This window comes from Aplysia californica, unplaced genomic scaffold (genome assembly GCF_000002075.1).
Source record: "Aplysia californica isolate F4 #8 unplaced genomic scaffold, AplCal3.0 scaffold00005, whole genome shotgun sequence".
Classification (NCBI taxonomy): Eukaryota; Metazoa; Mollusca; class Gastropoda; order Aplysiida; family Aplysiidae; genus Aplysia; species Aplysia californica.
The window spans coordinates 1431496-1444777 of record NW_004797275.1 but is presented as its reverse complement, the minus strand read 5'-3'; the positions used below and the strand labels follow the sequence as shown (position 1 = coordinate 1444777).

The 13282-nt window shown below is 38.3% G+C and overlaps 1 protein-coding gene across 1 annotated transcript in view; it reads right to left on the bottom strand.

Moving 5' to 3' along the window:
- Window positions 1-3736: 3736 nt before the first annotated feature.
- The window catches only part of LOC101848931 (inositol hexakisphosphate and diphosphoinositol-pentakisphosphate kinase 2), a gene marked incomplete in the record, with an annotated part of 127507 nt that continues 117961 nt past the window's right edge, over window positions 3737-13282 (bottom strand). The window contains 3 exon segments of the mRNA XM_035968777.1: window positions 3737-4004; window positions 5061-5213; window positions 6074-6259. Coding sequence (XP_035824670.1) covers window positions 3838-4004; window positions 5061-5213; window positions 6074-6259 — 506 coding nt within the window.

Below are 13282 nucleotides of genomic sequence, written 5' to 3'. Positions count from 1 at the left end.
TAACTAACCAACAATAAAACGAAAATGATTCTTACAAATTAAAAAAATTGATTTGGTCACAACTTTACATTTTGTAACCTTGCCCGTTTTCCCCAATGACTCCTCATTGGTATACACGTAACACATATCCTGACTCGACAGTTAGCTTTCTGTGCTCAGTGATTATTACTCAATGGACTCTATAGAAAATTCTGGAATATGTTCATCTTCCCGTGAAGCATCATTTTAATCGGCAGAGCTGCAGGTGCTCAAGCACTTATACACCAACAAGACCTTTCAACAATAACCACAGGAACTCCATGAAATAAAAAGCAGACGGATTCTGCATTGACTGGACAGACATTTATTCTGTTAGCATTCAATTCTTGCAGCACTCGAAGGGTGGAACTTAAGTCACCAAAATTGAATTGTGGTCTAGAAAAAAACCCTTACAAAACACTGTTGGATCCTCAAAAAATGGATGGTTGCAAACTGCAGTTTCCTATTTTCCTGCGTCAGAAAGTGTTCTCAGAGGAATAACTGTTTAACAGAAGTAGACTTATAAAAAGCGAAGGCTTTAACGAAACAAAGAAGCCTCTGACCCAATCAACATGCAGTCAGCAAGCTGTTCAACAGGTCAAAGCCCAGACAGCTAAATTTCTCAGAGGAGGAAAAAAACAACAACTTTTTCTTTTAAAAATTGAACATGTAGGCTATTATGCATCTCTTCTTGCTTATTTCAACATTTGGAATTCAAATTTGGAGAAAATATTTTTCGAACACATGCAACCGATGCCATAGACAAACTCTTAATCTGTGGAAAGGGTTTTCCCACTACGCTGGCACGAACCTGAGAGTGACATACAGGTCACTACATTGGTAATTGAATCAAAACTAATGAACCTACTTTCATAGATCTTCATCTAATGAAAGAAACTCCCAGCGAGAGTTATTTTTGGCAACTGACATAAATTAATATAACATTGTCATTGTAAGAGAATTTGCCCCAGCCACTGATCGCAGCGGATCAGTCACAGCGGTTTCGACTGCAAGCCACTAGGAGTGACTTGCCCGAGTTCAGGAGTTAAGAATCTGTGATAAAATAAACTTTGTCAAAATTTTGAGCATGGTACATCTGAACAGCAGACTGAAGATTTTTTCTTAGATCCCAGGACAAAACAACGCAAAAACTTCCATATAAAATGGACCTCACACCACCCCCAGTGAGGTGAAAAAGGTAAGTAAATGAATTCACTGAAAACAATATAGACAACACACGGCAGAAACAATACGCATCCGTAAAACAATGTTTTCCTACATTCTGAATATTATGACTAAAAATAGGCCCTGATAACTATAATGCCACAAAGGACGGACACTGTGACAACAAAATGACTTAAAATATCAAAAAGGGGCGAGCATCAAAATGATTATGGTCACCACGATAAAATAAGTCAGAAAAAAAACCATCTAAAAAGACAACAGCATCAAAATCAAATAGATCCTAAAAGACGATGTTATAACAGAAAAGAGCCTTGAAAACTCCCTGAACAACCCAGATTTATGAACGACTTACTGGAGATTCGAACCAAGGTCATTTGCACAATAACCAAGCATGATGCTGACTGCGCCAATAGCATGCCCTTTTGGTGAGAATTTAAGGATTAATGGGTTGGGGAAGGGGCCGGCGGGTAGGGGGTGGGGGGTGGGTGAGGGTTGTGGATCAAACATTCTTTTTTTCCACCAAAGAGGGATGGCTTGCTTTTCAGCTCGCCTAGTGTGCCACTTTCACAGCAGGAAACAACCCCTTGTAGAATGTATTCAGCAGCTCCCATGCACAAGAACATTCCGAAAATTTCTCGACTGTTGCGGAAGCCTCCTGAGTTGCCCTCTCCACACAACAAGTATTTTTCAGATTTAAGCACAAAAGAATGTGGTGGTTGGCTCGCAAACTTATTACATACCTGAAAAGATCAGTTCAATTTTAGAGCTTCTTGTTATAAAGAGAATAAGCACCTCAAACTGAAGACATGACCTTTATTATTAATAAACACAAACAGACACACACACAAACAGATATTTCATATATATATATATATATGAGTGTGTGTGTGTATGTGTGTGTGTGTGTGTGTGTGTGTGTGTGTGTGTGTGTGTGTGTGTGTGTGTGTGTGTGTGTGTGTGTGATGACGCGGTGGAATCAGGTGCTCGTCAATACTTGGGCATGTGGAGTTATTGGTATCATCTGAAAGCTGATATATTTGCCTAGCTTTCAATGAAATAGACATCCCTTTATCTTGAATAGAACTCAAGATACCTGCGATGGAAGGAAGTGAGGTCGCTTGGTTTCAGTGGTGAAATATATAAGCGATAAAATGGCCGCCAAAGTTTGGTAACTCCAATGGCTAAAGAGTCTTAGAAAACTGAAAAATGACATATTTTGTATCTTTAATCAATATGGACATAAGCCAAAAAATAAAAATTTGACAAAACTTTCCAATATGGTAGAAAAATGCCTGTTTCTAAGATTTTGTTATTTTGACAAGCGCCTGATTTTAGCACGCTGCTTCACAAATATATATATATGTCACGATGCGGTGGAATCAGGTGCTTGTCAAATTTTGGACACAGGGAGTTATTAATATCCACTTAAAGCTTGTCCATTTGTCTTGCTTTCAGGGAAAGCAATACCCATTTATCTTTAATAGAAGTCGAGATATTTGCGATTGAAGGAAGTGGGGGTCACCTCGTTTCAGAGGTAAAACTAGCGAGAAAGTGGCCACCGAAGTTTGGCAACTTCTTTAGCTTGAGAGTCCTTGGAAACTGAACATTTACATTTTTGTGCTTTTAATCAATATTTTTCAGGAAAATTAACAGAAATGTTTTCAAATCGACATAAAAGATGGTGAGCAAGAAAACAAAAATTCTATAAAAATTGCTAATTTGACAGAAATGCCGTTTTCTTCTAATTTCATCGTTTTGACGAGCGCCTGATTTCACCACGATGCTTCACAGACACACACACACACACAAACATATATATATATGTAATATGTATCTGTTTGTAACATATGTAAGCAAGTAATTGAAAGAGTTTTTACACACCAATCAACTTGATATAGATCTAAATCAATTAAGAGGTAGGCATCCAAACAGAGAAATAGAAATGCTAAAACACACACACACACACACAGACATACGCACACAAAATGCTCCTCTTGGGAGTTGTCATGTTTTGACTCACAGGTAATGCGGAAGTTTTTGCAATGAAAATTCAGCGATAGCTAGCATCTCTCTTTCTCTCACTCAATCACACATCACACTCTTCCTCTCTCTCTCTTACGTACACACACACACACACACACACAGAGCTGTAGGCAGGTTCTAAACATCCAATATATGAGAGAGGGAGAGGGGGAGGAGAGAGGAGGAGAGAGAGGAGAGGGGGGAGAGAGAGAGAGGAGAGAAGGAGGGAGAGGGAGAGAGACAGAGATTTTGTTTTAGTCAGAGTTTTACAGCACTTGCAACACAATTACGTCATATAAGTGCAGAATATTAGAGGTGTTACAAGAGAGTAACAAACACAAGACAGAAGGAGGGGAGATAAGGACAATGGACATCTGATAGGAAAGAAGGAGTAAGTATCTCCAGAGCACCCGCCAACAACCCACAGAGAGAGAGAGGGAGAGAGAGAGAGAAAGCCAGAAAGAGAGAGAGAGAGAGAGAGAGGAGAGAGAGACACATCCAGAGAGAGACAGAGAGAGAGAAAGAGAGAGAAAGAGAGAGAGGGGAACAGCTTTGGGTGGGGGTGGGGGTGGGGTGGGGAATCAATGATAATCATTGTCATTTCTGGACCGGTCACTTAAGTCCAGAATCTTCCAGGTCAAAGATATCCGGCTCAATACCAGGAGGCATGGTCAAGTCGTCTCCCTGCATGGTCACGATGAGACTGCCGGTCAGCGCGTTGGTCACCTCCTCCACGTCCTGGATTTCATCTCCGATCGAGTTCTGACTGCTGTTTGTGTCTGAACAAAAGGAAAAAAAACACCACATGAAGCATATAAAAGTTGGTACGGAAAGCAAAACAAAACAAATAAATTTTAGTTTCAGATTAAAGTGAGAGGTTCAACTCAAGAGTAACATACAAAGAAAGGGAAGAGGAGAGATAAGGATGATAGACGCTTGATAGAAAAGAAGGAACAAACCACTCCAGAACTCCCCCCCCCCCCCCCCTCAAAATATCACGGTTAAACTGCAGTGTGCTCAATATTGGAAAGGTTCCGCTCTGGCAGCATTTCTAAACATACTTGGGTAGTTTGAGGAAAGTTTACAGCTCTCAAACCCCTCCATACTCCTTATGGACATAACATCGGAGGTCTTGTCTTTTAAGTACATTTAACGAGCTGAAAATTGCACAAACAATCAAGCCTTACTATTTCCAAAACAAACGATGGCCCAACGGCATCCTTTTCTATGAAAGATACAAAAGAAGTTTCTTACCATCTAGTATAAAGCTACTGTCGGAAAAAACATCAAAGTGTATTGCCGTTTCGAATAAATACATGTATCTATACAACTCTAAAGGTATTGAGATATATTCCTGCATGTGGTTGAATGATACATCTGATGTGACATGTGTGTTATTGTCAGCTTTACTTTTCTCTTCATACTGAATTTTAATGAGAGTAATATATAATTGAATTTCTATGTATACTTGCATGTGAGGGTGCGGAGGTGGAGCAGTTAGTGTGCTCATCTCCAAAGCGGAAAGTCCGGGTTCGAGCCTCGGTTCGAACACAGATTTTTTTCACCCCCTCCTACCCACCCAGCAGTAATGGTAAGCTGACTTTGAGTTGGGGAAGCAAAGGCGGCATGGAAAGGAACTGGCCACCCTACCACATTATGCTGAAGGCCCAGGAAGTTGTCTCACTAACAAGGCAATCCCCAATGTCCGGGTCGGATGCGGGAACAACTTTTCTTTACTTGCATGTGTTTATACGGTCCTTTACAGCCAAAAAAACAATTTTCCTCTGAGACAATTAAGTATTATCATATCTTATCTCATCTTTCCAAAAGCTCACCAGTCAACTTTCCTTCTTCCCCTTCGCTCTGTTGCGGGCTGCGGTTGTTGATGTACATGCCCAGGGTCTTGATGAGGTCTGCCGGATTCGTCTGGATGGTCGGGGAGTTCGGACCTCCGCTGGAGTTGCTTGAAGACGGCATCTGATCCGGGACTGGAAGCAACAAAATCCCGAACGATAATTAAAACATGTTACCCCTTTATTTTAATCTTTTTCATAAAACGATCATGCAGCTGCATATATGAAGTATAGCATAAATCATAACTAATTTGCATTAAAAAAAACAAGACACCAGCAAACTAAAAAAACAAACAAACCCCCAAAAAACAGTGCCACAGTGTAGTTAGCCGCCTGGAGGCTATCACGGTCCGACGAATCTTACAAAACAGTTACTGAATTATTAATCTTGAAGTAAATTCAACATTAAGCAGGTCCACAGTTAAGGAAATTTAATGTCCACACTAACAGAACCAATGGGCGCAGGAGAAACAAGGCCAGTTAACACTAGGATTTTATGCTGTTGAAGAAATATATGCATCGGGGAAAAAAGACTTAGCCTAGAGGGTAACTCGACAACCCGCTGGATTCCATTTTTGTCCTTTTAAATTATGAGCGAGATCTAGACTACTTTTACCTCCCCCCTCCCCCCTCAAACAACATACAGATATACACATATGCATACACACACACATATACACCCATATGCAGACATACACATACATACACACACATGCACGCACTCTCACACAAGCACATGCAAAGACACATACAAACACACACTCACACACACACTCGGACAGACACACTCTCTCACACACACACACACACACACACACACACACACACACACACATTCAGACACATATACACTCTGACAGACACTCTGTGACACACAGACACACACTCAGACACACATACACTCGGACAGACACACACACTCGAACACACACACACATGCACAAATACACACTTCAAGGTGAATCACCACCACCTCCTTCTCGTTGGGAACTTACATTTGCCGGGAGAATTGAGCTTGAGCAGCGACTTGGACGCGATGGAATGCAGGGCGGACAGGTCAGGTACGGCAAACCGGTTGAGCGTGACGCGACCCAGGAAGTCGTCCACCTGGTGGTAGGTCAGATTGTTGTGCAGTGTCTCCAAGGGGTGCAGCAAAGGGACGTTATTGAAACCCTCCAGGGCTGCAGACAATGGCAAACAATGACGAGATTGTATCAAACAGGTTTATACATTGTCAACTATTTATAAGAGAGACTATTTTCTTCACCCTCTTTTAGAAAGATGATTAAGGAGGCTTTTTCAAACCTTTGTCTATGTACAAGCAATTCTCATCTTTGGCCACTAATAATTTGTATATAAAATGAAAGTGATTGATTTGCATGTAATTATAACTTTCACAAGGAGGCTGATAATAAAATCATTCGGGCAAATAGGTGAGAAAGAATATGTTATGTATATCAAAATGTTATTATGGGGTCAATTGTTTCTGGGATCAAAAGACAGTCCATGATTGATGAAAAGGCGCCAATTAGAAAAAAAACGAAAAGGGAATATGTTCACATCAGGTAAAGAACAGGTCACTCACATACAGAGTGGGCAATGGGAATCTCTCATGGGCAATGGGAATCTGTCATGGGCAATGGGAATCTGTCATGGGCAATGGGAATCTGTCATGGGCATTATGTTGTCAACATTTTTAAAAAATCGTCATTGAAACATTTTTTTTTTTCAGAAACGATATTATTGTCATGAGAATTTGACTTTAATAAAATGGATGTCAGTGGAACCATGAGAATAGGTTCCTTTCCATAAAAAGAAGACTGCCATGGCAACTAGTCTCTTACATAAAGATACGGTTTTGGTGACATGATATCCTTTGGATGTGAAGTTTGTTTTGAAGATATGTGAGGCAGCATGGTGGAATCAAGCTCTCATCAAAATAATAAAAGTGAAGAAACTTGCATTTTTCCGCACGTTTATGAATGTTTATCAAATTTTTGTGTTTTTTTGGCTCATCACCTTTCATGCCCATTAAAGAACTCATTTCCGTGTTGATTTTTCTTAAAAACGTCGATTAAAGGCACAAAAAATGTAAATTTTTAGTTACCACAGACTCTTAAGGGAAGATCCAGGTCGGTGATCCAAGGCAATATCGATACAATTTTTCAAACTATCCAACTTTTGTTTTTTGCGGAAAAACATCCTTTTGACATCTGTTCTATTGAGTCAAAATGAAAAAACTGTTGAAAAAACACCCTAAAGAACCTAAAAGGGCGTTTGAAAAGTGCAAATTGCTTTAAAAATCCTTTAAAAAATCCCTGTTTTTTCTGTTTTTCTCAAAATGTACTTTTTGACATATGTGACCTCCTGGGTGCAAGGAGTTTTCAAAAACTACAGAAGCTAGAAGCTTCAAATTTGGTGTACAGGTGCTTTAAGATCGATTCTGGGGATCTATGAAAAGGAATTGGGAAATATTGGTAACTTAAGGAAATATTCAATTTTTTTGTAATATGTACCCCGAAATTTCGTCAACTGACTCTAGGGGGTCCACTGACTTAGGGCTCACTTTTTTTGTTTTAAAGATACGTCAAAATCCTTTCATAGATCCCCAGTTAATATAGGTTTGTACTTGTGTGCCAAATTTCAGGCTGATAATTCAATATTTACTATGAAATTCTTCTGCACTAAGAAACTGGTGTGAAAATCCAAGATGGCCGCCACAGAGACACATTTTTTAGAAAAATTCAACAAATTCACCCTAAGTACATCATATTTACCTATGAACTTCTTGCACAATTACTTGAAATTGAATAAAAGTCATTCGTTTAGAAATTTTTTCCGGGAGTGTACGTCTCCCCTTCAGCTAAGGAAATAATTCATCTTTGGCGGCCATTTTCTAACTTTTTTTACCTCTGAAAACAGGTGACCCCCACTTCCTTCATTCGCAAATATCTCGACTTGTATTCAAGATAAATTGTTATTTTTGTCATCCAAATAAAGACAAGTGAACAAGCTTTAAGATGATACCAATAACTCTACATGCCCAAAAATTGACGAGAGCCTGATTCCACCACGTTGCCTCACATTATGTCCTTTATATTGGAAGAAGGTAACAGGAATATGTCTTTTTTTCATGAGACACAAATTTTGTGCGCATATTTCACATACATAGGAAGATAATTACTGGAACAGCATGACAATTACAGTGAAAAACGTCATGGGCATATGTCATTAATGCATGAGCCTGTCAAGGGTAATTGTCATTTATATAAAAGAATCTGCCATGGGTTGTTTATATGTAAAGGTAATTATCTGTTGTTTTTTTTTTTTTACACAAAAAGGTTGTCGTTGTCAGGGGGGGGGGGGGGGGGGGATTATTAAAAAGATGAATATTTTCGATGTCAGAGGTAAAATTATAACAGAAGAATACAGTTGGTGTCAGAGGTAACCATCTTGAACATTGTAAGGAAAAGATTTCTACGTCCAATACATGTGAAGATGGTCATAGATTATGACCATGCCTTTTACAGGGAAAAGAGAGAACGACTCTTCATGTAAAAGGATATAATTATTACAATGTTAAAAGTTGAGATGACAACATTGTTTCGGAATACGCTTATTAAAATGACACCTGCCAAAGGAAACTTCCTTTACATAACAAAACTTTCGGAAGATGTTATCAACATAATATGACAATTGGTCAGGAAAAGTCTTTAAATAAAGGAGAAAGTCATAGGTTCTGTCTTTTTATGAAAGAACATTCACAGAGTGAGTCTTTTACGAAAGAAAACTGCCATGGACAATGTGAATTTTTTTGGTTTTTAAAATTTTTTTTTACATTAGAACACTGACACTGCTAATAACCTTTATTAAATAACACAAAAACAATATAAAGAAAATTTTGAAAGCTGCTTACATCATAGAGAAGACTAAAAATAAATAAAAATTAGCACATGTTTGCATTGTCATTGCTTTCAAATAGCTTTTTAGAAGGAATTAGGAGTAAGCAAACAGTAGAGCATTCACAATCTAAAACATAACGTAGAAAGGAAGTGAATACGAGTCAAGCTTCAATCATAGTTTGTGCTGAAAAGAGAGCATAAACAAACTACATGAAGAAATTGGAAATAAGGTAGAACTTTTTTTTAAACTGGGGAAGAAGACCAAAAAACAAAAAAAGATTATGATAAGAAATCTCATTTGGGTCGAGCTGTAAGAAGTTTTTAACGACGTTATCAAGTTAAGTTGTTCTACGCATTGAGACTGCTACCCATTAAAAAAAAATACTAGGCAACATTGTGCTCAACATTTTCACAGAAATTAATCAGTGCATAGAAAGGGATGATAAGGCAAGGCGACGGTTTAAGTTGGCGAAAGCTCGTCTAAATTTTGTTTAATTTTCGCATTGTCAAAACCAAAGATCACACCACATCACACAAGGCCGAAGGTCGACCACCAGTGGAATAATTCACCAACCTAACACCACCAAATGAAGGTGGGCATCTAAATGAGCGGGCAAAGTTAGTGGGCGAGATTTTAACTGTCACTTTGATGTTTCTAGTCTACGAAAAGAGTCATACTGCTCTGATCAAGGAGTTATAAAGAAAGATGCTTCGTTTTACGGCCCTGCAGATACTATGAGTCACTGAGAATCCCTGGTAGTAGTTTAAAGGGCCTTAAAAGAAAAACTAAAATAAATTAAATGAGAACAAAAAAAAAACGTATAAGAAAAAAATGGATAGAAAAAGAAAATGATGTACGTTTACATTCAAAACAAATACACGATAATGCTGCCCCCTCCCCCTCCCCCCCAACCCTGCCTTTTCCTCTAATAATTGCAAAACATTTCTAAGTGCTTGTTAGACCCAATCTACATTTCGGTATTTAAAACATATATCCCGGTTGAAAGACGAAAAATGTCGAACTCTGTAAAATATCCCCCCACCTATTGGAACCAAACTTGGGTAATGGACAGCCGAATTTAGACTTGACCCTTCCGATTCCCCATAACAAAGATTCTCCACTACCAAGATATTGCAATCCTTCTTTGGTAGCAGAGAATCTTCGCCATAACTATACGGCCGTTGTGTAAAAAAAATATCGGTAGCTGCTGACATGTACTACACAAGGCGTTATCCTGAACTGTACTAATGAGTGTAATTGCCGCTGTTATGATTGTCTTTAATCAACACAACACTGGTGTTCTATGGCACAGACTTTGCTGTCAATTGATAAACATTTTTTGCTTGTTTTTTGCATGAATTAACCGCCACAAAGACGTAAACGAGTCAATTCTAAAGAAGCTGATTCATGTGCTCAAAGCTACTCTACAAAAAAGCCAAAGCAAGTGTTTGAAAGTATTCAAATATTACATTCACGCAAAATGCAGTCATAATTTTCTCTTATTTAACCCTTAAAAAAACCAAAAAACAAACAAACCAAACTCACATAAATCAAATATGGAATTTGAAAAATCAAAATAAAGTCAAATAATGTTTTTTAATGAAAAAAAAATTAAAAGGGAGACTAAACAAAAAACAAAACAAAAACGAAACAAATCCCCCATTAAATACCGCCTAAAATTAGGGGGTGGGAGAGCCTCAGACGCCAAGTAACGCTCAGGTATAACTTTGAACTCAACAAACATCGGTCAACTAGAAACTGGCAAACCTGAACTCTTGGAGACAAATCACGAGAAGCGGCTTTTGCTCAACGAAAGATTTTCCCTCGAAACAAAATAACCTCTAATTGAGTCGATACACGCCTAGTATAATCATAATAGGGAAAGACTCTTTACTAAAGAAGATAAGATTTAATATATTGAGTTCGTTCTGTATTGGTCTTGATCCTGTTATTGTCTTGGAGTATCTCTTTATGAGTAGGACAAAGGTCCACATGTTTAAAAGAAGACGTAGACATATATGTATAATACTTAAAAATGTTTTTTTTTTAAACCTAACCAGTATTCCGTCTTTATCTCAGGAATAGTTAAGTCAGTAAACACCAAGAATCTATTCTGAAGTAACACCCCCTCCACCCCACCACCCCTCAAACAAACAAAAAATCATTAAAAAAATAAATAAAAATAAAATAAAAATAAAACTTTAAAAAAGCACAATCTGCTTCAAAACCAGATCATAAAACAAATCTCGTAGCTAAAACGAGTGCGGTGAAGTTCACAGCACACAAAAGCGACCCTACGAGGATAAAAAAAAAAAAAGAAACAGGAGGGCAAAAGAAAAGCTACGGGTTTCCTTGTGTTATGGCATGGGAACAGCGTCTCCTCACCGCCTACTTACAGACTGCTGAACACTTATTAATCTTTATAACTCACAATGTTCTACATTCTTAAACCAGGGTATCATAATTGATTCACACCCCTGTTGAGTCTGTTCTACACTAGCCTGTATATTATAATTTTCTGAACTCCTGTGAAAATAGATTGTTCTATGTTCCCTTATAAAAAAAAAAAGAAAGAAAAGATTTTTATCCACAGTTTTATAAATAAACTGTGTGGCGGCATCGTGGGAAAATCAGGAGCTCAGCAATGAACTGACATTTTTCTGTTATTAGGACAATTTTTCACCGAAATTTTATTCTTGGGGCAAAATGTCGGTTTAAAATTAAAACACATTTCTATGTGGGTTTTACAGAAAAAAACCCAAACATATGTAACCCCCCCCCCCAAAAAAAAACCCCCCAACAACCCCCCCTCCCCAAACAACCTGAGACTTTTTAACAATCGAAACGTACTGTGAACTCTGTGCGCCTACATTCATAAACTTTACATTTATTAGTACAGTTGAACCCCCTCCCCGCAAATAAATAAATACATAAAAAAACAACAACTAACAAACAAAAACTCTACGCAACTTTCTTGTAAACGAGTTTCTTGAAACCTTTTTTTTCTTCTCTTAAACAAAAGCCATTCACAGGCAGAACGCCACCTTTGTTTTATGTCCTAGAATCCCAAGACAGCTCACTGATATTAGAATTGGTTTATTTCAAAAACAAATATACTCCAAGAGGCCAACTGTTGGTATATTATGTCCCCTGCCCGTGACTCCATCGTAACCTTACTTAAGAGTTGACACTAGATTTCATGAGAATTACGTTTCCAGTTGGAGACACTAGTTGGTACACATTGTAAGTCTGATAGCTTCACGGTAGCTTAAACTTTGCAATGGGCTCAAATTATGTTAATCTATTTCCAGGGTCTTCAACAAGAAAATAAATTACATGCACTCAAATGAACAAATATGACTTAGATCTAGGTGTATCAAACCTTCCTTTTCCTGTCCATTTTCATGACTGTGACTAACCACATGGCAAACAAAAAAAGCCTCCATTCATGTTTAGTAGGGCGTCGTTCAACTCCAACAGAAGCCAACAACATTGACTTTAGTAATGGCAGGTACCTTTACTAGTAATTCATACAGGTCCAAGTTGGTCAATAGATTAAATCTGGTGATTTCAGAGCAAGTTGTTACAATACACTGCCTCTGCCTGTATCGCAGCCTTTGTGCATATAATATAATAATACGCATCATTGTTCAAGAAGAAAACTACTTGTGCATGACACTGGAAGAGAAAACAGTGGCCTTAATGATGACAAATAATTGACAGAACCTAAAAAAAACCCAAACAGTTTGTTTGTCCTTAACGTCACTTTTGGAGATGGAATGGTGGGGTGAGAATGAAAGAACAAAAAGAAAAAAAGATACTAGATTTTAAAAAATAAATTTGAAAGCATGTTTCCGACTCTCCAACTCCAATCTTATGTTCTGCAGACGAATGTCCACTCAGCTACCTCACACAGGTCTGTACTGAGAATGAGGCAAAGTGCCAAGTAATAATCGATCACAACTCCTCTACTGTCTTTCGCCCAATATGCCTTGCCCCCCCCCCCCCAAAGAAAAACAAAACTTCACTGTACCCCTTTGTACTATCTTGGTTTTTTTCTTCCAGCCTACCCTTTGCCTTCACGCCGCTTCTCCACACCCTATAAATCCTATCCCCCTTTTCTGTTATCATCCTCTCTAAAACCCATCCCCTCATCTTTCACGAAAAAAAGACACCACCCGCTTCTTACCTTTCCCTACCAACCACCACGCTATTCTGAAAGCTCCACATGAATGAAAAATAGGTAGACATAAGAGTCGGAGATGGTGCCAATGAGAAATTTTGGAGAAAAAAAAAGGGGG